This window comes from Telmatherina bonti, assembly GCF_933228915.1.
Source record: "Telmatherina bonti genome assembly, chromosome: 1".
Taxonomy (NCBI): Eukaryota; Metazoa; Chordata; class Actinopteri; order Atheriniformes; family Telmatherinidae; genus Telmatherina; species Telmatherina bonti.
The window spans coordinates 33,294,298-33,320,608 of record NC_136619.1 but is presented as its reverse complement, the minus strand read 5'-3'; the positions used below and the strand labels follow the sequence as shown (position 1 = coordinate 33,320,608).

At 37.9% G+C, this 26,311-nt stretch overlaps 2 protein-coding genes across 2 annotated transcripts; one reads left to right on the top strand and one right to left on the bottom strand.

Moving 5' to 3' along the window:
• Positions 1-4,740: 4,740 nt before the first annotated feature.
• rlbp1a (retinaldehyde binding protein 1a) lies at positions 4,741-7,730 on the top strand (the record flags this gene model as incomplete). Its single annotated transcript, XM_079240610.1, has 6 exons — positions 4,741-4,863; positions 4,968-5,172; positions 6,191-6,369; positions 7,137-7,295; positions 7,391-7,501; positions 7,584-7,730. Exons 1-6 carry the CDS (start codon positions 4,750-4,752, stop codon positions 7,728-7,730), a joined length of 915 nt encoding a protein of 304 aa, XP_079096736.1. The 5' UTR covers positions 4,741-4,749.
• Positions 7,731-9,309: 1,579 nt separating this feature from the next.
• LOC306754853 (monoacylglycerol lipase ABHD2) lies at positions 9,310-26,051 on the bottom strand. Its single transcript, XM_079238949.1, has 12 exons — positions 25,967-26,051; positions 24,007-24,084; positions 23,531-23,565; positions 23,090-23,305; positions 20,448-20,623; positions 18,775-18,942; positions 18,073-18,256; positions 16,418-16,510; positions 15,771-15,872; positions 15,565-15,634; positions 15,397-15,481; positions 9,310-13,054 (listed from the first exon to the last, which is right to left on the bottom strand). The coding sequence occupies exons 4-12, from the start codon at positions 23,296-23,298 to the stop codon at positions 12,846-12,848; spliced, it is 1,296 nt and encodes a 431-aa protein (XP_079095075.1). The 5' UTR covers positions 23,299-23,305; positions 23,531-23,565; positions 24,007-24,084; positions 25,967-26,051; the 3' UTR covers positions 9,310-12,845.
• Positions 26,052-26,311: the final 260 nt, after the last annotated feature.

Here is a 26,311-nt window from a genome sequence, read left to right as displayed (position 1 = left end):
TGGTTCTTGTTTAGCTTCATTGATTTTCTGTTCATTGGTTTCACCTGGGTTCATTTGTTTCACCTGTGTCTCGTTTTGTTCCAGTGTATTTATACCCCTCTGTTTCGGTTGTGTTTGTTGGATCATTTTGTTCCCCTTTGTTGCCTTATGTGGTTTAGTTAGTCCCCTGTGTGCGTTGGATCAGAATAAACCTTCTGGAACCTACCACCCCTGCTTCACTCATCTCTGCGTTTGGGTCCCTCACCATCTCCACTGCCTGCTGTGACAAACAGCTCCCCATAACCTCTAAATATAAACCACATTCATGTTTTTTTACATTCTGTAACAGTGGAGGAAGTTCTTCTGTATGCATCACACCAGACCTGTTTATCGGCTTGCAGGATGACATAACTTGCAGGAATTTCCTCACATGAAAATCCAAAACTGAATCCCAGAGACAAAAAATGCTTGCTTGTCTGATGTGACACCCAGAGGCCTTGTTAACCCCTGTTTGTCGCTGTGAGGGAATAAGAGGTCATTCATAAAGGCTCACTAATGAGAGGTGCTGACAGGGGAACAATAGTACTGTGAGTCTGCCAGCTCTGGAAGACAGAGGCCTCTGTGTAGGAGGGAAACCCAACAGAGCACTGAGCTTCAGAGTGGTATGGACTCTTCATCTGTTCACCCGGAGCTCATTATCCATTTTTTTCAGCCACAAGAGCTGCCTGAATTTTTAATGTCTGCTCTTAGATATTTTACAAATTATATTGAAAGGGTAAATATGCTCTGTTTAGGCTGTAAGTTTTGTCAAATAAAATAAAAAAGTGGGACATGGACTGTACTTATGTTGTGCTTTTCTAATCATTTTGACACCTCAAAGCACTTTTTAAACTGCAAGTCACATTCACGCACACACACTCACACAGCACTTTCTAGGAGTTGTCTGAAGTCTATGAACACACATTCACAAACTGATGTGCACATTACAGACAGTTTTGGGGCTTAGCATCTTGCTCAAAGATGCTTGAACATGTAGTCTGGGGAAGTCCAGGTCGACCCACCAACCTTCCAGTGAACGGACGACTGCTCTTCCTCGGTGCCCCCCTAAGGAATAGGCTAAGTAAATTTGGTACATTTGATACAAATGAAAAATTACAGTGTCACACAGAAATATTTATTTCATATAAAACAGACAAACCAAATCTGTCAGCCACTGAAAAAGAAAAAATGCCTTCTCCATTGCACCTCTTCTAGCACGCCTGGAAGACATCAAAGCCTGGTTGGCGCTGAACGTCTTCACTAAAGTGATTGTGTTTGGTGCCAGTGGCACTCGTAAATCCCCACCTGTTGATTTGGGTCCCTTGGAAGGCTTTTTAAAGCTAATAGTTTCAAACTTGGGTTTTAAGATGAACAGGGATTTTAAATTGGGTCAGCAAATTAGCTCTTTAGGGAAGTCCTGTCTTTTCCAAGTTAGACAGCTGGCTAAAGTCTTCATGCCTTCATTACATCTTGGCTGGATTACTGTAATGGTCTGTTTTTTGGGGTGGGCCAGTCCTCCCTCACACGTATTCAGTTGGTTGCTGTGAAACTGGAGTGGTCAGTTTGAATCTTATTGTGATTGCTTCAAAGGACAAAGTCTGGACAGAAAATTAAAACAAAACATCACATTTATAATGCTTTGAAGCAAAAAGGGAAAAAAAAAAATTGGATTTCATCCTTTTTAATAGGCGTGGAGAATCCTCTTCTAATGATTCCTGAAATTAGTAATAACCAGAAAAAAACTGATCTTAGCTGCATACCACTGTTGTATTTTTTCATTCGGACGTTATGAATGAATATTTACATCTGCCAAAGGACAAGCTTGCAATATGAGAGCATTTCACATTTCTGAATCCACACAAGTGTAGAACACAAAGACATAACGAAACTTACTGTCAAACAGAATAGTTATGTAATATGGGAAATAAAAAAGCAGGTATGATGCTACCTACATATTGATCTCAGGCTTTAGAAAAGTGAAAAAAAAAATATCAGGAATAAATAATATGAGCTGTTCAGGAACTGAAAACATGTGAGCCAAGTCCTGATGCTCAGACAGGTGAGTGTGGGAGGTGAGGACATCTTGTGGACAAATGAAGATTAGCAGGAGACAGACTGGATGGTTTAAATAACACAGCAGGAACAGAAGTCGAATTAAATATGACTCTTAAAATCCATTTTTGACCTAATCATGGCTTCAAGGGTAAAATACACAAGGGTAAAAAGTTTTAGCAAAGGAGACACTTATCCCTCTGCTATTTACATATTTAAGTCCAAACTAAAGTGGCAAAGTAACTAAATGAGCAGCAACAACACCTAGAGAGCCATCTGCAAAGCTGCAAAATACACTTTCCTTTAGCAAGAATGACATCAAAACTTTTATGTGCAAAAATCAGCAAATACTGAATTATTCACACAAAGAATCTTTGATCAATATCTCAAAGTACAATGTATAAATGACTTAACAGAGTGTGTTAAACTGAGTGTGTTTCTGTAATTAATGAGTGGCACTAGAATTGGGGACAGCCTGTCTGATGTTGTGCATTCATGGAAAAGTAATACGTTATCTGGGACTCAAAACAAGTGGTCCCCTCTGAGGAGGATTTCAGAGAATGTGCAGAGGAATGTTTAATGTGGTACTGAAAGTGTGAGTGATCCTTTACAGGTGGGCGCCTCAGTCACATGACAATCCCACAGGCTTGAATAGCAAGTCTAAGTCTCACTTCTCACATGCGCTGCTGGGTTGACACTCAGCAACAGTGAACAGCAGGGAAATACAAAGTTAAATATCTGATTTCATGCAAGACAATATTGTGTTTGGAGGCAAGCTTGATGAATATGCAGATTAAATTTGTGCAACGATGAAAAGCACTGAAAATTTAAAACCTTAAACTCATTTGCATTCATATGAATCAAAAGAAGTGTTCATAATCACTCAAAGAAACATCTGAGCACAGTGAAAGTCTATAAAGCAAATCAAGATCAGCAACAAAGCCGAACTAGTAAACTCAGAGTTAGTCTGGAGTAAAGATGCTGGACAGCGGACTGTTTTTTCAAGATGAAACAAGGAAAGTCAAAAGACTGTTTTATACATAGTTCTTTCCTATTCTGCACCTCATCCCCTGTCCTCCTCCTTGCCAGCTTTCTTCATAGTTTGCATTATGTAGATTAGCCCTGTGTTGTAATCCACTGTGTTGGGTTTAATCCTACTTTCGGGTGACGTTTTCAGCAACTCCTCCCCTCTCGGTCCTCTATGCTTCTGCTATCTCCTCTCCCACTCTCTGAAGGTCTCTCATCCTGTCTGCTGAAGGTAAGGCTGCATTGCTCTTTACTTGAAACAACCCCTAGAAAAGATCAGCAAATTAAGAAAGGTGGTATTTCTGATTTGATTTATGCTCTGTTTCTAAATAAAACTGGTAAAAAAAAAAAAAAACTAAAAAAAAAACTGCTTTCATTAGATGTTAAACAGCAAACATTTGAATGAATGTGTTATTTAGTGTAGTTATGTTATGGCTGTGCAATGCATATTCATTTCACCAGAGTTTATTGTTTTGTATTTTAGGTTTAACAAAGTGTAAACCTTATTTTCCCATGTCAGGGGAAGTTATGGAACAATTGTAGCTTCACTTTTAATTACTTTTAGTCAACAAACTTTAACATTATTTTAGCACATATATGTTGTGGTTCCACAATTTAGATAAACTTGAATAGTTTGAAATACAAATGTGTAAATTAAATGTGAGGATATTTTAGGTTATCAGACTCATTTTTTTTATTCACATGTATTGTTTTCATGGATTAAGAGTAAGCATAGAAAAAAGGTGTTATTGAAGGTACCTCTGAGGTTTTTTTTAAAAACATTTAGATGTAAAAAACATATACAGTTTTTTCCATCACAAAGGAGACATTTTTCTTTTTTTTTTATCTAGCCTCTGATTCCAGATTCAGAGATAATATTCATTCCTTCCATTGTTTACAAGAGTGTAAGTTAAATATATTGTAGAACAAAGTGGAAAAATTGGCAGGTCAACTCAAAAGCCGTATTGCATCAGCCTATGAGGTAAGACATGTCTGCTCTGTAATGAGTGAAAAAAAAGAACATACTCTCCATGCAAATCTTCACTGAAGTGGCTCATAAACTAGTTACTGGAGTTATTGTTACTCTTTTAGCATTTCCTTAAAAAAACCCTGAAAAGATCAAACTCATGTGTGGCCAAATATTAAATAAAGGCTGCTTTTTTATGGTCTGATGTTCTCACAATCTGTTTGTGCCAACTCTTCTTTCTTTGTAGCTGCTGAGAGACTGCAACCATGGCTGCTGTAAGTTTAAGTACTTCATAGTCACTTTATCTTTGTTTATGCTGGCTCTATCACGTCTGGCTCCTGCTCAGTAGTTAAATAGCATTGCTTTAGTTCTTGGAGATTTGACTGTCAGCCCATGATGCTGCTTAATACTGTTATTGTACCAGTAGATACTGGCTCTCAGATGTACCCTTAAGCTGTGTTTAAGAAAAAGCTTTAAAAGTCCTTTCTGTAATCATGTGAAGCAGATTAACCAAATGTTGTGCATCGATTGGTGCTGCAGGTCAGAGAGTTGGAGTGGATCCAGTGCTTGTGTGATTGGATGTTAGAGTAAAATACAGGTGCAACAAAATTTGAGTGTCAATGTGTGCCCGTTTACACCATTGAGCTTGTTAAATGTTTATATTTCTGCAGACTGGAACTTTTCGTATGGTATCAGAGGAGGAGCAGGCCATGAGGTCAAAGCTGGAACATCTGACAGTGAAGGATCATGGGCCGGTATTTGGGCCATGCCACAAGCTGCCTGGTCACACTGTACAAAAGGTTAAACAATAGAAAAGCAGAGAAATAAATTCTGATAAAAAATGAGATTATGTTCTTGAACACATGGTCGTGGTCTGAAGAAGAGTTTTATGTTGGATCCGTAGGCGAAGGATGAGCTGAATGAGACAGATGAGAGACGGGTGTCATCACTGAAGGATCTGCGCGTTATGATGAAAGATAAGGCAGCGGAAGGAGATGACCTACTAAAGCTGGTGCAGGAGCGCTTTGGGGACAAACCGGACTCTCTGCTGTTGCGCTTCCTCAGAGCCAGAAAGTTTGATGTTGCCAGAGCCCACGAGCTCATGAAAGGCACGTAATGGAGTAGTCGACCGCCTACTGTGTTACCCCACACAGATTTTTATCAGGTCTCTTATTCAGAGAAAAACTCAGTTCTTGGCCACACCAGTTCATCGTCCATATGCTTTGATTCAGCTTCTGCAAACATTTTCCAGAAGCTTCAGTAATTAAGGATGAGGTCCCCTTTGTTTTCTTGTTTGCATGAATCCCATCTATCTCTTAGACGGCGAGGCATGTACTCATTAATTAGGGGCTTTGAGATGCCGGAGTTGTGCCCCACAAAGCCCTCCATTGTGTCCAAATTGGACAACAAGTTTATTTAACTTGTGAACACTCAGTGTTCTGCTGGGAATTTTACCATGTCTATGATGACCAAGCTGGTCTGACAAACACGCAGATATAAAAATAAAAGAATTAAAAAACTAATAATTGGAAGTATTCTTCATAGTTACCACAAGTACCAAATTAACCCAACTGTTAGCCTTGTGGCCAACAGGAGCCAAAACTGATATTAAGTAAGTAACATGTAAGGTTGTGTTAACCTGTCAGAAAAACCATGCACTCTTTGTAAATATAACCATCACTATAAATGCCATTCAAACAAATTTCTGGCCAATAAACAATTAAAATAAATAGAATAAACAAAGGCAATCCTGCTTTTTTCTGATGTTTTTAGATAAGAAAAGACTTTATTCAGCCCTGTATATGAACAGTAGAAAAAAAATACTACAGTAAGAATTAACAGTATTTGGAGAACAACTTGTTAGTGTGAGAGGTGCATCTGATGTGAACTTGTTCATAGGTTAATTGCTGACTAGATGCATTAACGCCTCTAACTTGCTTGTGTTTGTTAAATTGTACCTCAGTATGATCAGGCTCAGAAGGAAGACAGTGGTGCCATTGTGTTTTGCACACCAATGACTTGCAGTGATAAGTTATGTACTGAACATAAAAGGTATTTACAAATTATGTCCAGCAGGATGATGCAGAACTTTATAGTGTGATTGTCAAGAAAGTGTGTGTCTTCTAGGTTACGTGCGCTTCAGGAAAGAGTATCCGGAGCTGTTTGAGAACCTGACCCCCGAGGCAGTCCGCAGCACCATCGAGGCGGGATACCCTGTAGTTCTGCCAAGCAGAGACAAATATGGCCGTGTGGTTATGCTCTTCAACATTGACAACTGGGACCTGGAGGAGATCACTTTTGATGAGGTTAGCTGGAAAAAAAATCTCTACATATAAATGTATAAAATCTTCAAGTACTCTGAGCTTAGTCATTATATTGTTTAACCACAGAAGAAACATTGACTATATCAATTACATTTACATTTAGAGTTTATAATATATAGAGAATAGTGTTTTCCTTATGGGAATCGTCCACACAGGGGCTCTACCAGCTTGGTCTGGGGGTTGTTGCCATGGTGATTGCCCTGCCTGGGTTGCAGGGGATCCAACAGCTTTATGGCTGTGGGGTGGACCCCAGCCTGCCTTAATCTGGGTCCTGGGTGGTTGCTGTGGCGGCAGCCCCTATGGACATGGAAGGACTGGCTCCTGGTGTGGATGAATTCCAAAGAAATTGTTTCCTCACATCAGCATCAAGTCAGATGTTTGTTACTTTTATATTTTATTTCGTTTATTTATTTGCACATACACTCAGTTAAGAGACAGAAGTGAGGGAGTCATCTTAGTGCAGGGGGATGCTTTCTGTCTGTGTGTGTGTGTATGACTGTGTGAAAGAGAAAATGAGAGTGTTTTTAAATTGTTACGTTATCAGTTTTGGTGTTTGCTTTATTTCAATATGCTTGACTTGGTCTTAGCATGTAAAACACTTTGTGTTGCCCCTGGCATGAAAAGTGCTTTACAAATAAAGTTTGATTTGATAAGATTCAATATAAACTATATATTAATTCTACTTATTAATTAAATAGCTTACTGAAGTTCTAATTACATACTATGATAAAGATGTATGTGTTAAACAGGTCTTAAGAGCATACTGCGTGATCCTGGAAAAACTGCTTGAAAATGAAGAGACTCAGATCAATGGATTTGTCCTGATTGAGAATTTCAAAGGCTTCACCATGCAGCATGTCTCAGGAATAAAGACAGCTGAGCTCAAGAAGATGGTGGACATGCTGCAGGTCTGAACAGACTTTAAATTTAAGTAATGTAATGTCATTATGTGTATCCTCAGGTTTTTGTTTAAAATTTGAGCCTGTTGTGTTTTTCTCTGCAGGACTCTTTTCCCGCCCGTTTTAAAGCAGTCCATGTGACTCACCAGCCCTGGTATTTCACCACCACATACAACGTGGTTAAACCCTTCATGAAGGCCAAGCTTCTGGAGAGAGTATGCTTAAACAGCCGCTGTTACAGATTTATTTAATTTATATGAGCCACCACGTCTGATTACTGCTCCTTACTTCCTACAGGTTTTTGTTCATGGTGACGAGCTGGACAGCTACTTTAAAGAATTTGATGCAGACATCTTGCCTTCAGATTTTGATGGAAAAGCCCCAGTGGCTGACTACCAGAGCATCGCCACCAAGCTCTTTGGCTCTGAAGACACTGCTCTCTGAAAAAATACTCCTCCCTTTTGGAACCCAAGAGTAGAGGACTTCACTCAAGATCCTTTGTTTATGATCAGTTTTGTGGACAATGCTGAAGCTAGGTTACTTTTTTGTGTGTGTGTATGTGTGTTTTGTGTGTAATTCAGACAGTTGAAATGAACAACAGAATCTAGAGTTAGGAGCAAGGGATGATTTGCAAATGATGGGATGTAAGTGGAAAAGAAAAAAGGATGTTTAGATATTTCTGAGAGAGTAATTGATAGGAAAAACAATTAACTTCACATAACTAGTATTCCTTGTTATTGTGTGAACAAAGGAAGAATAAGAGAGTTAATATGATGTTATAAACCACAACCACAGTGACTTTTATTTGATTTAATTTGCCTTAAACATCAGTTTTACAAGAACAACTTTGTGCCTTTAACACTTTTAAATTTGCATGAGGACACAAGTTGCTGTTGTACAGAATCTTTACTTTACAGTCTCAAAGGGACGACTTTAGGAACAGTGTGCAGAGGGAAAACTGGGAAGGCAACAAGCCAGCATTAGATTGTTATTTCAGGAGCGGGAGCCTCCTGATGCAGTGCCTTGGAAACATTTTTATGTCTCAACAGCCTTGTTTCCAAATCTGCAAGTATTCTCGGAGTTGGAATACTCATGGTGTCTTGTGTACCACAAATATCTTTTTTGCCTGTAACTTTGGATTGGATACTGTTTAATAAATACTTTTTGTGTCTGTAACTCCATCTGAATGTCCTTTTCTATTTACGATTTTTTATTTATTTCATATAACTTAAAAGCAGTAGTTTAACAAGGCTTACACTATATAGTTGTTTTTTTTTTTGTTGTTTTTTTTTAAGCTTATTTTGGTCCATAAATGCGGCTTTTATGTTAAACCTAAACGCTGTTCTTAGGTTAGGGTTGAGTAAAAAACTTAGAGTTCCTGTGGATCAGTATTAAGGAGAACTAGTCAGCCTATTAGGGTTATCAAATATTTCCACTGGGGACAGAAATGACTATACTTCCTTATGATGGCTGGACTCTATAGATAACAGTATTTTAACTTGAAACATTACAAATTGGCATTAAGTGTGCATAAGCCAAGACTGCAAGACTCTACAACCATCTCAAACTCTTCAAGCTTTGTCCTCAGATGCCACAAAAAAATCCTGCTGTGCCTCAAACATCTGGGAAGCTCATTCTTTAACACCCTACCCTCAGGGAGCTACAGATACTCGGCACATGCACAAACAGGTTGCAAATAGCTTTCTGTCCATAGCTGTGAATAAACCACTGAAGTCACAACATCGATACACACCTTGCATGCACGCATGGCATAAAGTCATATCTATCTATCTATCTATATATATATCTATATCTATCTATCTATCTATCTGAGTGTGAATGCGTATGTGATATCTGTGAGCTGTAGTTTGGCTGTGAATTTATCTATTATTGATATTTTTTGTCATTTATGCTGCTGTTGGATTTCTCTATGTCATTTGACCATCATGTAAAATTAGCACAGACATGTTTTTCTTTTGAGAAAATAATTTATTTTGGAACACAATAACCATATTTCCTCACACAATTAGATCACACACACACACACACACACACACACACACACACACACACACACACACACCACTGGTTTTCTGCAACAAAAACACCCAATGTTCAGTATCAGAGTACATCATGTTGTGTGACTGTATGTCTGTTCAGGTTATCACCAAATCCCTCAACCGTCCTTCAGCATATATGCAAACACAAAATTAAAGCTGTGTAATGATCACTGAAGATTAAGATGCTGTGGGCTCTCATTCTCTTGCTTGGAACTGAGATTTTAAGATGACAACACATTTTTCAAAGAACACAACACTGAGCAATGTACATCCATGATTGGGTTTTGGACTTATTTGCGTTTAAAGCCGTCAGATTTATATGGCTTTTTCAGTTCCAAGCAAACAAACATGAGCCTGCAGTCTTGAACCACTGGGGTTAGGATAAATACAGAGGAACACATTCTTATACCAATAAAACAACATTTTAGATCCTACAATCCATGAGATAATTGTCTAAATGTATGTGACATGTTCTGGTTTAATACACATTGCCACCATTTCCATCACATTAGCATTGAGATAACAAGAATCCCTCCAATTTTATTATTGCCTTGATTTTTTATTTATTTATTTTTTTTTTATTCCTGGTCCTTAGTATATATTAATACACTACCTATTCAGTCTTTTGGTTTATTCAGGTTTCTGTTGATCAGAGGTGGTGATATGGCACAATCTGTGCCTTCTGTATGTTGACTCAACACTCACACTCCGCTGCATTTTCACAAGCAAATAGCACAATAAGTCATAACAATACAAAATACATAAACCAAAAAATAATTAGTTAGAAAAAAAAGATCTAAATAATACACCCAAGCCTGCATTTTTGTGCAAAGTTGGAAAAAAACCCAAAATGGCTCATACTGCAGAAACTGAGTTAGTGCTGGTATCAGCAATATTTATCAGATTCTTCGATGAGGCAGAAGAATCCCAAACCATACCTGATTTTTTTTAATTGAATACATGAGAGCTGTGGACAAGTTAAACTATAAACCATATGACCGTGGGTGGATGAGAGGATGTTTGCCATGAATGTCTGGCAGTTGTAGTTCATTCTCCCTGACAACAGATGGCAACAGTGCCATTAGAGGCAAAAAAAAGGACCTTACTAGAAAGAGAGTTGGGTATTTGTCACAATGACATGGATCCTGATTAAATGTGATGTCACTGTAAAAAGAAGTATTTTAGGTGTCAGAGTCATTAGTCCAGTCACAGCAGGCTGATGATTTGCAGCCACATCAAGTACTCATGTGACTATTAACTTACAATACATAAAATGGCTCCAATGAAGTCTACATACTAAAGAACAAACTGTAATGAGGAGAGGGTACATATTTTGGATGCTTGTTATTAACAAAAACCCTGAGCTGAAGAAAAAACAGCAGCGATCATTACAGTGATCCACTTCTAATAAATGTATATTTAAAAAAAATAAAAAAATAAAAAGTCTGAAAACGAACCCTCGACCTTACTACTTCCACAGTGAAGACTTTTTTTTTTTTTTTTTTTGGTTGATGTGTTTGAAAAAGACCATTTTTTATTCTTATAGTTTTGTTTGTTCTTATATTCTAGCTGCACGTTTCATGTACAGATATGCAAAAGCTCAAAATAAACCCTACAACTTCAAGTATGTATATAAATACTAATCACAGAGGTATTAGAAAATATAACATGGCCTAAACAGCCTAACGAAAGGCACTGTTGTCAGTCAGTTCATTCATCATTTCAAACCACCCACATATCTCATCACAGTGTTCAGTAGCAGGTTTTAGACCACAGATTTCATGACTAAACATTTACCTTGGAAGAAGCAACCTGAGTCCTCACTGCAAGGTTTGTGAAAAATTCTTAGCTTGATTTGTGTTTTGACAAGTCCACAGGTCCCAACATTGCAGTATGAGTTTATCATGACAGGTTTGTGATCAGCTTTTAGTGCAGTTTTAGAGCTGCATTGCTGCAACACCTTAAATGCTCAGCATGAGAAAGAAAATATAAAATGCTATTCAATACAGTTGCCAAAACCAAGAAAAAAAAATCCCTAGAATTAAAATGCATCTTCTTTTGTGCACGCAGCATCTTTGTCATCTAATTATACAATGTGACAATCACCAATATTTTATGAACAATCCTCTAAAATAAACATTTGGTTTGTCTTTGGTATCTTCAGCCCTCCTACTTATCACACCTCACAGCTCAGATAGAAAAAAAACTGCTTCAAACTGCTGAACTGTCCCTTTAATAGCACCACATGGGCAAATCTGTATAGTATATTTGGAATATTCTAAAACCAAGGTTATTGTCTGCTGGTTGATGTTTGCACCAAAGAAAGTGGATTAAGTATTAGGCCTGTTTCTGTGCACTAAGCAGAGGACAAGAGTCTTAGCTGGACCTGCAGCTGATCAAAGGCAGGGGAAAGTAAGAGGGCTCAAAGACACAAAACAGCATACGACACAAGGAACATTCGAGTCATTTAACTTTTTGTTATCATCTTGATCCCTTCATAATCTTCATACCTGCACTCCTATTAATAAGAAAAAAAGAAGAGATTGTGGTATACAGAGTGTAAAGTGCACTGAATCAAAGTGATAGAATGCGCCTGTGGGAATGTGCATGGATCCTTCCATGGACTGATCCCTGGCCATGTTTGCCAAGCACTGAACTGTTTTCTTTCAAGTGCCAAACGTGAGTACCAGGAAGATCTTATGAGCTGGAAATGATGCATAAAATCCCACTGTAACACTTTTCTTTTTTCCTGCGACACATTTACTACAAACAGCAACAATTCACTCAAAGCAACTGACATTAAAAGGTTCAACAGACCAGAAATTTCTATCACACCAACTCAAAACAAAGACCACATACCCCATCATGGGCCTGAACTCATGGCTGACACAGGCATACACAGGTGCGCTCACCCCATCTGTGAGCTACATACATACAGACATACTATAAAGATGCTGCATTGGTTAAGACAGCAGACTAGGCTACATGGCCTTGGCGGTGATAAGCAGTGAGATTCTTATAGGTGCAGTAAAATAGGCACCGACTGTTGTACAGTCTTTGCTTACTATTACAGGAGGCTTCTTGTGTGCTCTTTTTTTTCCTCTGAAGTCATTCTTCCATTTTTCTTTTAATGGCAGCTTGACTTAACCTCATGTCGTATTTGGTCAGTGCCTTAATAGCCAAGTGTCACGGATGTGTAGGTGTAGCGTGACAAAATGTTCCAGCTCTGAGTCCCCGCATTGGAAACAAGCAGGAACGCAGTTAGTTATTTTTGTCTGTTCACACACTGTAAGGTGATGGTGATTAAAAAAAAAGGAGGAAAGGGGTAAAGGTGTGTGATCAGGAGGTGTGTGTTGGTTGTGATTAGTTAACACCAGAGGAGAAGGCAGAGACGAGAGAGCAGTTTTAATTGTCTCCTTGGTGCATGCAGTGTAGGGAGAGGGGTGCTGGAGAGGGGGGAGGGTGTGAAAGGGAAGAGAACAAATGAGAAATAAAAGTTTTAAGCTTTCTCTTCCAAGCAGGAGATCTCACTCAGGTGGACACTTTGGCACGGTGGTTTCTGCTTCTCCCACTGGCACATGGCATTGGCGTAGCCTACGATGACTTTGTCCATCCAGGTGAGGGGCTGGGGGAAGAGCACCTCTCCCTCGAAGAAGCCAAGGTGGCCTCCGTGAAGTGTCAGGGCAAAGATCACATTTGGCTTCTTTGCTGAAAGATGACAAAGTACACAGATATTACTCCTCTGAGCACTGCTCAGCGTTTACTCATGAGCAGAGGAAAACCAGCCCAGGACAAATGCCCAAATATGGGCATGTCAAAGACTGTATCTGTTCAGATAATGAGGGTGTATGCATGGATAAGCTGATAACAGCTTAAATAAACTTCTAGCAGCTGGATTTTTTGTTAATGGCTTCAATAATATTTCTGGTGGAACATCGGGGATGATTTAAAAAACTAATGAATAAACACTGACACACAAGGTTTGCCTTGACTGACTGCTGTTGCACAGACATTCTTTTAGTTGTTTGGGTGCAATAATATGACCAAAACTATGTGGACACACCTGTCCCTTATTTACTAAAACAAATGGAGGTCTCAATTTTTCCACTTTGGCTTTGGAAGATTTTGACTTCTCTATAGAGGGATTAGCATATTTTACCACCATTCTACTCAAAAAGGCAGTAAATTTATGTGATTAGGTTCATAAATACCGTCAAAAGCCCAGTGAAATATTTCAGCAAATGAAATATAAAATGATGGCATGAAGACAGTCCTGTAACATTTAAAAACATTGTTGGAATATTGTAAAAACACATTTTAACCATTACCTAATGAAATGAAAAACCTTTCAAAAGTGAAAAACTGTCAAACAAATTAGAAATAAAACAACATAACTGTGGTTCTGTACATATTATTGTACTAATGGATACCTTATGAGAGTAAAGTATTTGGTTATGGCTTTTAAAAACTATGATAATGGCTGAGACCATTTGAAGTTTAAAGTAGGTCATTTTCACACTAAAATGAACATTAATCTCTTTTCTTATTGCTGTAAAAACCTCTGCAGAGAGACAACCAGGCAGAGTGGTCTCGTAAAAAGGATTGGCCTGAATGTCTTTATTCTGTTGTTCTTATCTGGGTTAGTGGGGGAGCCTGATGTAGATGAACAGTGATTAGGTTCCCACAGGGCTTTAACCACCACTGTACAGTATTTATGACAGCTGCTGGGCTGTCCTTACACAAATAAGTGGTTAGCCAGACCCTGGAGCCTTTCGCATACCAGGCAGGTTGGAACCAAATGGCCTGGAGACCAGCTCACATGATTAAAAAAAGACCTGAACACAGGAACATCAATAACTGCGACATGACTGTGTTAAAACATTTGTTTCATGTGTTAAAATGGCTGCTTCTCTTCTGGGAACAGCAGACAAATTTAAATTAAAAAGCTAAATTAATTTTTATAGGTCCTCCCTGCCACAAAAACGAGAAGATCTAAATAAATTCATCAATTTATTTTTCTTAATTCTAATGTAACTCTTGTACAGAATTGATTAAATAGTGACCTCTAAACTCGTACATTTATACATGAATATTTCTAATCTAAGCTAATTTTAGCATCAACACAATGAGCATATTTCTATTTAGCAATTTCCTCTTAGTAATGCGAATCACTGTCATATTTTTGGCTTGAGAGACTTTTTTGTAAATGCTGCTCTCTGAACAGCAACTCTATTTTCTGTGTTAGAAAAAGTAGCATATTCCTTCAGTCAGGAATCACACACCCACATGTGATATTACAAGGGAAATTTTCCATCTTCAACATAAAAAATGGGCAGTAACTAAACAAAGTATAGGTAGAAGAAAACAAAAGCCTGATGCCCACAACATTGTGTTATTTTATACGTATTACGTTTCTATTAGTCTTTTCAAAGTAATTAAAGTGCTTTTAGAAATCTTTGATGAAGTCAAATGAATTTAAAACAGAAGAGGACCACACTGTTATATTTTTAGGTGAGTATTTCAGCAGCTGTGACACACCAGAAAACATTACTCATAGGCTTGAACTGAATGCCCCACCCGCTTCTGGTCACAGTACAGAGCCAACTCAACAGAGGCCTTTCTGAGACTGCTGAGGTGTTTTTTTTTTGTTTGTTTTTTTTAATATTTTAGATTCGATGACTGCCTTTGGTTAAACAAGACAGTGATGCTACGCTAATTCAGAGAGGTTTGAGTATTCTCTTGCTTTTTGCATTTGTGCTGCAAATAGAAGAAGCAGATTAAACGGTTAAACAGTGGCTTTCATCATTAAATTCAACTCTCCTTTAAAGTCAATGATTTACTCTGGGATTGAGGATAGTTTTTGTTTGCGTCATTGTTTTGAGCCCATTACTAAAATGTGAGCAGAATTATATCATATTAGAAATTCAGTGGTCACACATTTAAGTTAACAATCTTTGAAAGATGATAAAATGTCTGAAAAATGTGCTTTGTTTTTGCTAAGACAAAGTGAGTCAAAAGTAGCTGTGATCATGACAGATCGTGGCAATTACCTGCTAGTGTTCGAGGGATAGCGAGCAGCGAGTCATGAACCAGAGGATCGTCTGAAGAGTTGACCAGCAACAGTGGCACATTTACCTTAAAGTGAAAGAATAACATTTCAATCCATCAAACAAAAAGTACCGAAAAGGGAAAAATATTTTGCCAAATTTAGTTCTTACATTGTGTATATAATTTGCACAACTCTCTTTGTCATAGTACTCCTTGAGCGAGCCATGACCATGAAATTTTCTGTTGAAAACAGACAAAAACAAGTGTCAATGAAAAATCCCAACAAGGTTTAATACCAAGAGAGTTCAACTAAAACGCCAAAAACATTTCAGACATATCTACTTCTGACCAAAAATATTCTGAAATCTCTGCTCACCTCATGATGTTGTCGTCGATCTGCATGAGGGACGTCGCTGTGTACAATCGACTGAGATCAGCGTCTACCATTTTGATAGATTTTCCTCCAAACAGGCTGTGCCTGTTGTAAATACAAATGCATTTAAAATTCTGTTTTTTTCTTTTACATTAGTGCCAGTTCACAATGAAAACTGCTCATGTATAGACACAACTTTGCAACAGGGATCACGTATGCACAACAAAAAAAACCTTTTTGATTCCATTTATTTTAAAGTAACACGACTGAATTTCACAGAGACACCCATTAACAACAGCTAATTTAACATTCACATTGCACCCGGTCTCATCTCTCAGCCCTATCTATACAGTGAAAGTCAATCCAATGTTGATTTATATCATACAATCATCGTAATCGTAATATTGGTCCTAATATTGTCATAATATAACCCAGTCTGAACTCTCCCAACATTGGATTTTACATCCTTGTTTTATTCAAATCATTGAACTTTCATGGGGTTGTACATGAGTTCAGATGAGTAAACAGTTATGTGGTTTCTAATTATATAATATTAAAGCAATTATTTTGGGTAAAGTTGATAGTTTTTGAATGAGAAGAAAGTGTAGTGAAACAGTGCTCTTAAACTGGTTAAAGCTTTGTGGTTGCACCTGTGTGATAGGATGATTCTCTTCATGTTGTCGGCCATGAGAAAATTGTAGAAGCGTCTAAACTGATCCCACTGTAGGAATGTTTCCTGAGCCCTGAGAGAAAAAGACAAACACACAGGAAGTTAGCTTTGTGCAGCCTGTCTACATTCCACAAACTACACTGAATGTCCTGTTTAATCCACAGGACAAAGAGCTTGGCGAGGAGAAAGACATGATGGTGTCGGGTATCAATATGCAACTCAGCAACAGAGGCAAACTGAAGCCAAAATGATACAATGACCATTAAGAAAAAATAACTGTGGCATTTTTATTAATTTTAAGTTCAAATAAAACAAACAAATGAAAGAAAATAATTAACAGCCATAGCTTTGAATGAACAATTATAAAAGTCCAACTTAAAGCCCAATCTATTCATTAAAAGCAAAAATAAAATGCAAACCCCATATCACAAAAGGCCTCAACAAACCCTTTCCATGCTGTCCTTTGACAGAACCAGCCTGTCAAATCTGCCAAGAGATGCTGCCTACATTAGAAATCCAGCATGAATGCATAATAGCGTCCACATGCACTGATACTTGAAACATGCAACCTTACGCTAGGCTTGCATGTTTTCAGCAGGTCACAATTTATAGAGTCTCAGCTACCAAACAAATCATCTGCTCTTGAGAAAGTTAAAGTGGAACTATTATGTGCATTTCAGGCTAATTTATTTTTATTTCTGAGCCCAGAAGGACTGGGATTGATCAAGTTATTGTCACAAATCACTTTATTTACTTCAGACCGACCCTCTCTGTAGGCTGTCAGATCAGCTTGTGGGCAAAACGAGTGGATTGAGACTCTTCCGCATTAAGCCCCGCCTCCCACCACTGCACTACATCGGGAGCGCGCACCGCACCTGCTTTCGCCGTCATTGTAACATCTCATAAACAGAAGGATTAGGTTCATATGAACTCAATTAAAAAAAACAAAATACAATGTCAACACATAGCATACAGCCCTACATGTTGGAACCTGAATCAGACCCTGAAAACGGAAAACAGCAACCCACAGCAACGAATGCAGCAGGATGTCTCTCTTTGGTAAACTCATCAGCCATCGTTGGAAATAACTTTATCTGACGTTTTCCACCCGCCTGATGTATTTGTACATGCCCTTGTTAACCAGTAGAAGGTAACCAATCACCGAACCTTATCCCCCGGGACGTCACAAGGATTTCCAGGTAGAAAAAACTCTCTAAAACTATGCGTTTTTCGTCGCCATAGAAACCAAAGGGAGAGAGTGCTGGAACTCAAACTCAAACTCAAACATGCATTTAGGTGATAAAAAAAATGGTGCCATTCACATGTCTGATGAGGGTTTAACCCTGTAACACTGTAGAAAGCTCAGAAAACTCCAAATACCATAATAGCACCCCTTTAAACAATGCAGACCAGGAGCAAGCACTCAATGTGAGTTTTTATGCACCAGAATCTGAATATGATAAAGGTAACAGCTGATGGTTTAGCTGGCTGAACAGAGCTGCTTGGTACACTCATGCTTAAGCATGTGATCATATTATGTAAGAGCACTGATCATTTTGTAGCATTGCTGAGCTTAGAAATATGTGTAGCTTTGATGGTACAAATGAATTAAGAGATGAGAGGACATAAACCCACCTGAGAGCACTGTAGCCCTGACAGACGCTCACACAACACAGCACTCGCTCCTGGTTGGTCACACTCTCGCCCAGGAACTTGCAAACAATGTTCCCACCCAGACTGAAACCCACAACAATCAGCTGAGTTTGGGGATACGCCCGCTTGATGTAGCCAACCATGGACGCAAACTCCCATGTGCATCCTGTAAAAGACACGGTATAAAGTTACTAATCAATAAATGAAGCAGTCCTTCTACAAGGTGGAAGCTTTTTATTCTGCTCAGCGCTTCTGGCTGAAGGTGCCTTTAGATCAACGTATCAGATTTAGGTTTCTGTGGGCTCTAAAAGAATCTCGGCTCTCATTACCTCTATTTCAGGAATACTTCCATTTGTCCACCTTCCCAGTAAGAGTTATCGCCTTTACCGAAATAATATGCCAACGTTTGTCTAAGTTAAAGATGATGCAAGAGGAAAAAAGTATCTCACAGACAAGTTAGAAGAAAAGCAAGTTATGATACCAACAAAGGATATCTTCTTTTTCTTCTTCAAACTGTGCTCACTGCAATTCTTTTAGCCTCAAATGCAGGCAGGTTGAGCTAGAAGTGACATTGTGGGCACCAAAAGAAGTCCTTTTGTCATTTCAAACCTGATCTGAGATTTCCAAACACCCAACAGTGTGAAAAGGCAGGAAATAAACTGTGAGTCAGTTTGTAGCTCTTACCATAAGTGAACATGCGTGGAGAGGTCAGCTCGATGTTGGGAAGAGCACCCAGGTGGTTAAGCACAGCACAACGGTAACCATCTTTCTGTGCATAGTCCACAAAGGTCCGGATGTAATGCTTTTCACTATGGTTACCAATACCAGGGCATATCACCATGGTGATGTCATCTGACAAAACAGGTGGGTGAATTGGAGAGATAATTGCCAGTGAGAACAATGCAAATGACTATAGGAAGGAGAGGGTGACACTCTCCTAGTAAGACAGATCACCATAATAATTCAGCATTCAAAGCATTTCAGCAAATCTGATATAAAGGATTTGCCAGTTTCTCCCTCATGAACAGATTTAACCAAATACAAAGAAAACAGTGATGCTACTTTTTGTTTCATTCCTTGTTACATGATGTTTAAATGTACTGAGAGGGCACCAAGATCTAGTCGGGGTTCAGCTGATGCCCTCAAACAGAGCAATCAATCAATAAAACAGTTCTCATCTCACAACTTCACTACACACATTGTACATCAACCACAGAAAACACATCTGCTCTATTAGCTGACCTAGAAAACCAGAGAAAATAATTCAAATTTCAACACTAAACCTTTCACAGCATCACTTTGTCTTGTTTTAACACAAGTCAAGCTTTTGTCTTTTATTCCCACCTTTTGTAAAATAAATAAATAAATAAAATTCATGGTTTCGTCAAATAAAACCCTTGGGATAAACTTTTATCCCAGTAGGTTTTACATTTTCTGATACCCTCAAATTAAATAAGGAAGAGCTCAATCATGAACAACAAAATAGAAGAAACCTCAAGAAGATCAGCACAGGAGGGGTTCCACGTCCAGGATGAACAAACACTCAATAGGTGTTGCATGAAAAAAGACTAGACAGAAGTAGCAGCAGTAGAATTACAGTACAAAGTACAAAATATTTCTGATTTCAATCTTTGTCATGGCATTTAAATTCCAAATAGTTACAATTTGATAAGTTCAGAGGCAAGAAAAAGCTAGTGAATACTTTACAGATAAAATAACCCACTGGTATTGAACTATTGATTTTAAAAGTGCAGTCAGGGTGGAAAATATGTGTGGTCCTCAAAACACAAGGGAACTATTTTGACTCAGGGGCCTTATACTTCTAATAAATAAAAAACAGACAAAAAAAAAAAAAAAAAAAAAAAAAAAAAAAAAAAAAAAAAAAAGAGGCTGGATTATTTATTGCATTCAAACGTTTACCTGCTTTTCCAAGCAGTGCTGCAGCAGTCAAGCATGTGCATTTTATATGTTTTATCAGTGTGTTTAACGTAAATAAGATGAAGAGTGTCCAACTCCAGTCCTCGAATGGCCACAATCCTGCAGCTTTTCCATGTATCCCTGTTCCAACACACCTGAAAAAAACTAATCAGTCTAATAAACTAATCACTTCAAAGGCTGTTGGATCCATTCAATGTAAGCCAGGTGTGTTGAAACAGGGATACATCAAAAACTTGCAGGACAGCAGCCCTCAAGATCAAACTTTGGACACCCCTGTATTAGATAAGGTAAAAGAACTTTCTTAGCTGGCTAATGTTAAATAAATCCACAGTCCACATACTTTTTCTTGCCCTTGTACTGTCCATGAAAAAGTGAAAACATGTTGGTTAATGAATGCATTTAAGGATGAAATGCTTCACCTCCTGTTCGATGATCCCCAAGTGGTTCAAATAGATCAAAAGTTGCAGTGGCCCCGTCCTGCATGGGTAAATACTTCCTGATTCCGTTGGGGTGAGGTGAGCTCACGCGGCCAAGTTTACCATACAGTGCAGTTTGGAGATGACCGCTCTTACCCCACAGTAAGGGAGGAATGTACCTGGAAAACACAATACTGGACTATCACATTTTATCCTGAAAAATGATGTGCTCCATTTACATTATGTGCATGATAAGAACCAGCTTCAGCACTCTGTTGGCCTAAGCACATACATTTGCACAATACATAAACTTTATAACCCAGTTTGCATACTAAGTCCCATTTGTACTGTTGCTTTTTAAAGATCACTTCATGCACCCAGGATCAATGTTTCATGTCAGTCTGTTGCTATGTTTTGCTAAGTTATGCTTGGTATGCATACTTGAATTCCAGAGACATGTCTGTGGGAGTTAACTGTAGGAGTCTGGGTTACATAATGTTGAGCATTGTACTAAATCACTGTCTTAATTCAACCTTCAGAACAAAGTAATGTGTGCAGCTTGACAGGAAAATCATCTTTAGGATAATGTATTGAGCTTCAGTGATCAGTCATGTCTGTTTTGCTTATGTTGCATTGTTCTTCAGCATAATGTTTTGAGCAATTGCAGACAAACTAAACAGGATATGTACACAAAAACCTTCAGCTGTGCAGCTTTTTTCTTACAAATATTTTAGTTATCTTCTCTCACTCTTTATCCAAAATATCTGTTCTTTTTCTTGTTAGATGTGCTGATAATGAAATGAAGAGTGAGCCATTCAGAGGAAAAGCTACTTCAGCCATGCAATAAACTAAACCAGAGCCGCTTTGTGGACACTGACATGCAGAGTACATAGAATGCAAGACGGAGACATGTAGCAGCTGCCAACAGTCAAGGGGTTTGGTAACATCAACAGCTACACAAGCACTTTGACCTTGTGTTTCCTCACATCTTCCTGTGGCCACAACAACTGCTGCACCTAAAACATCCACTGTTACATAAGACATTTGTCAAAGAGCAGACCACTCCCATGTGATGATACTGTAACTACTCCGAGCCCGTACAGTAACTGTAATTAAAGCCGATCCACACTTTCTAGAAGGTACTAAGCTAAGCTACGAGAAGAAGATAACCTCATTGCTGTCATGTGAACAGTAAGAAATGCACCTTGCCGGATTAGCGAAGTTCATCCAAAGCAGGCAACAGATTACTGACCAGGTTTTTTTTTTTTTTTACCGTAACATTGAGATTCAGAAACTTTATTAAACTCAAAGGGCATTTTTGTAATCTGTATTTCTGTGTTTTTATTTTGCTTTTGTTAACAAAATCTAACTATTCAAAAATCGTATAATTTCTTTGTGTTACAACAGAATGGTTCAATCTTTTTATAACATTTTCTACATCTGTAAATATTATCTATTTAAACAGCATTTGACTATTTTCCTACGTAGCTGTTAGGCAACAGTAAAACAGGAAACATGTGCATCAGTGTGGTTTGAAAATTTCCAAGTCACACTCAACTCTGGTATAAATAATAAATAATACTGAATAGTTTGTCCTAACAGTTAAAAACACTGCCGTGAACAAGAACACAGAACAACAACATAAATCATGTCATTCATGGTAACTATATGATGGTCAATTTAAACAAGTCCCTGGCAAAATAAGCTAAAGAAATATAGTAAAAATACATTTCTACTGTTCTGTGTAATGGCCTGAAAGACTGTGTACAGGTTACCAAACACAGACAGACAAAAATGCTCTTGACTCCATTAACCTTAAAACACCCCTTCAATCCTTTCCACTGAGTAATCGATCCCTTACGCAACAACACAGGGGAGCATTACGAGATAGAAACGTGACTTTCCTACTTTAATACAGACAGATTCTAAGAGTTTAATTGGTTCAGTTCAAATAAGGCAATGCATGACAGTATGCTGGTCAGAATGTGATCAAGAGGTATAATAACAAACTAGGCACCAGTGTAAACAAGTGTTGCTTCACAATTCTCTGATCCTACAGCTGAAAGGCAAAGGGCTCTGTAACAATCGGTTATATAAATAGAGATTCTCGTGTGCTTTTAGAGTCTCCTTGCTGAGCAGAGCTCCTATCAAGTACTAGGACAGCAAAAAGAGTGACTACATTTACTCTGGCTGAAAGAATAAAGAGCTTTTCCTGTAAAATACATGTTCAATCTATGCAACAAACCTGTTGCAGGAAACACAGGGAAAACTTGCTCTTTTAAAAAAAAGCAAACAAACAAAACAGAAAAATCAACACTATTTTAAATAAATGCAAATTCCATAAATGCAAATCCCCTTTAAGCGCAATGAATGAGTCTATATTCATAAAGCAGGCAAAGTAATAAAACCCTGTCTACCAGTGGTATAAACCCAAAAACACAGCTTAGTGTTTAATTCATGCATGGACTGATGCTAAAGGCAAACACTTCTGATGATGACATTTGCCACGCTCAGGAACACTGATGACAGATGGACCTCAGGCAGACAAACTGCTACCTTCTCTGCAGCTCCAGATGGTCCAGCAGTAGCTTCATTTCCATGGCAACGCCTTAACTGACTGACACAAAGCTAAAAATGCAACTTACTCTTTGGTCAGCTGAGGGCAGGACTTGAGAAGGAAGCGATTGAGGGCCGTGTCCTGGTAAGTGAGGTCCGGGGGTGCGGTGGGGCTCTTGAGGTTCAAGCAGCGGACGATTATGTAGAGCACTGTGGCCACAGCCGCCAGCTTCATGCCGTCAAACATAGCCGGCATCTCTGGAGAGATGGTGTTCACGTCTGACTCGTGGGAGCTCATGGTTATGCTAAAAAATGAAACAGAAGAACACAATATTCTGTAATAAGCAAGTGGTTAGGTTTTTTTTTTTAACTCGCTTAATTTATTCAAACATCTATTCATAATGATTATCTTACAAAATAAATCTATTCTCTAATTTTTATTCTTGAGCTTCTGGTAAACTGATCAGGCTAGAGATTTTATGAAGAAGAAAAAGAAAAAAATGATTAAGTAAAAATTAGTTTCGACTAACCTGAATATTCTTGTTGGTGCCTGTCAGCAAAAGATCTATAGGAATAAAGAGTGAGAACATCTCAGTCAGATAAGGCCTAGTGGGTTATTTAACGCACTTATCTTAATTACATTAAACACCACCAATAGGAAGCCCTGCAGACAGAAATGCTGACATCACTCTATAAATCATTACATCCAGCAAAATACAGTCATTCTTTACTTATTAATTAACATTGTAATCCAATCCAACGACTCGGCTGTGGTGTAACACAGTTGAAAGCATCAACAAAGTCATTATAAACACAAACTGTAAATAATCAGAGAGGCAGATCATATGATGAAAAAAGGAAGTTGAGATTATCACACAAATCAAATGACAGAGCAATTACCAAGAAGTTACAGAAAATAGAAGAGAACGAGCTGTAACTGTGTGTTACTGCAACTGGTGATAAAATAAACAATGCTTAACAAAGTGGAATAAAAGTTTGTACCTACATTTTCACCTCCAATAACAACTCGTTCCGAAGCTCTAAATATATGAAGAGGTGTGAAATCACAGTGATATGGTCAAATCTATGAAAGACAAAAAAAAATAATAAACACAAAGAATGAAAAGGGAAATTCATAAACAACAACATTACAATAAAGTTACCCAATTAAGTAAAAGAATGTAGGTTTCCATCTCATTTGTCAGTCTTTGTGGTAATTTATTCACAGTCACAAGCTTGCTCTGAAACAGTCACCCAAGAAGTTTAGTGTTATTACAATTAATTCATTTAGCTGGTTAACAGTTTCTGTTTTCACAAACAATATATTTAGAATAATTAAGCACTCGGAGGAAGAGCAGTTGTCCTTCAACTGGTAAGTTGGGGGATCGATTCCAGGCTTCCTCTGAAATGCCGAAGTGTCCTAGGGCGAGACACTGAACCCCAAACTGCCCCCTGATGTGCCTATCGGGGTATGAGTGTGTTGAATGAGTGTGTGTGTGAATGGGTGAATGTGACAAGTAGTGTAAAGCGCTTTGAGTGGTCTGTATGACTAGAAAAGCGCTATAGAAGTACAAGTCCATTTACCAATTTTGAGATTATTGTAATCTTCATCATTTTGTCACTAATCACTGTTAAATTCAGTAGTTTATTATAAATTGTCTGACTATTTTTTCACACTTCAAACCACATATCAAGGAAATCAAAATTTGATTACTTACAGAAATAACCTAAGTCTAAACCTACTACACTTAATAGGTTTACATGTTAACAAAATCCCCCCCAAAATAGAGATAGTGTTAGATATTTTTAGAAGCATCAAATTAGTTCAATTAAATATAACCCCACCAAAACTTGTTTACTTGCAGCAGAACTAACCGATCAGACAAAGTTTCTTTCCAAAGAAACGGCAGTATGCCTAGTTAGTTGCTTTTTAAAGCAAAGCATAAACATAAATATATTCAAAAAGAGGTACAAAAATTTCATTTTGAAAAAGTACATGGATGAGGGATAAAAATGAAAAAAAAAAAAAGAATTATATAAGGAATATTATAAGTAGATGGATATTTACGTAATATTTTGTAGATATGGCTGTAAGCATATGTATGTATGTAGTATATCTGCGTAGATATGTTTATATGAATGGAGGTATATGGAAACGTGTGTGTACGTGTAAATATGTGAATGTAAATAAGTATGTTGTGATGTGCAGCGACTGAATGGAAAACTAGATGAGTAGAAAGTGATGGGAATACCCAATAAGTGTACACTTCTTCCCACTCCTTTTTCGAACTCCTTTTATCTCACGAATTTATTTAACTATCGAATTGATGAGGAATTATTATTATTATGGTTATTAATATTAATATTTGTCATTATTATTTTCTTAATTAGTATGTATATGTATGGAAAACGTGTGTGTATGTACATATGTATGTAAGTACATATTTTTTTCTTTCATTTGTTCGAAAAAAATAAACTAAATAAATGGTTTATAACCAAGCTCAGAGTGTGTATCTTAATGTTATATCTAATGTAAAGTTGGCTGCTCTATGTTAGTGAAAACATGGGTCAATATTGCCTCAAAGCAGTTGCTCCTACTTCTCTTTTGTCACGACTCACAGCAAGACAGCAGCGTTTCACAGCCCTGAGGGAACATACTGAAATGTTACCATTAACATACCTGGTCACTGCATGTTGGTTTGCTGTGGCAAAACCTGAAATTTGCTCTATGAACTAATTTTATGTCCACACACATCCACTATTTTCCGCAACAGCTTCCAATTTTAAATAAAAACAACTTCAATCCAGACCTAATCCTCACCTAAATGTTGTGGGGTTTTTTTGTTTTTTTAAAAAAAATAAATGTACAATATCATGGAGCAATTAATGGGATTAAATCCTGTAGTTTAAAAGATGTAGCATCAGATAATAAACATCGACATCAGCAGCATCCTCGCGGTACTCACCGAGCTGGGGGGAAAAATTAGTCCTCGCCTCTTCAAAGCGACAAGCTCTTCCAGTTGTTCGTGGCTTTTCATTTGTTTGTTTATCGTGTCTCTATCAAACAGAAAGTCCTCTGTTGAAAAAAAAAAAAAAGAAGAAGAAAGAAAATTTAAAAAAAAACCCAGCTAGCTGTCCTAGCTGAAGTAGCATTAGAGATCTGACAACCCACTTCCTAGAACAATCTGCTAGTTTGCATCCCTGTGTTCTCATTGGTTAAAACCGCGGGTGACGTAAGGGGACAGGTTGTTTCCACGCCCCTACGAGGATGAGTCATCCTAAAAATCACACTTTCTTTTCTTTACATAATT

Bases quoted from the DNA above. Each gene is read 5' to 3' on its own strand.
- LOC306754853 (XM_079238949.1), bottom strand. From the start codon at position 23,298: ATGAGCTCCCACGAGTCAGACGTGAACACCATCTCTCCAGAGATGCCG. The intron at 16,511-18,072 runs GTGGGTTTATGT...TTTTTCTCTCAG, and splicing joins CAGGGCTACAGTGCTCTCAG to GGCTCAGGAAACATTCCTAC. The intron at 15,635-15,770 runs GTGAGCAGAGAT...TGTTTTCAACAG, and splicing joins ATCGACGACAACATCATGAG to AAAATTTCATGGTCATGGCT.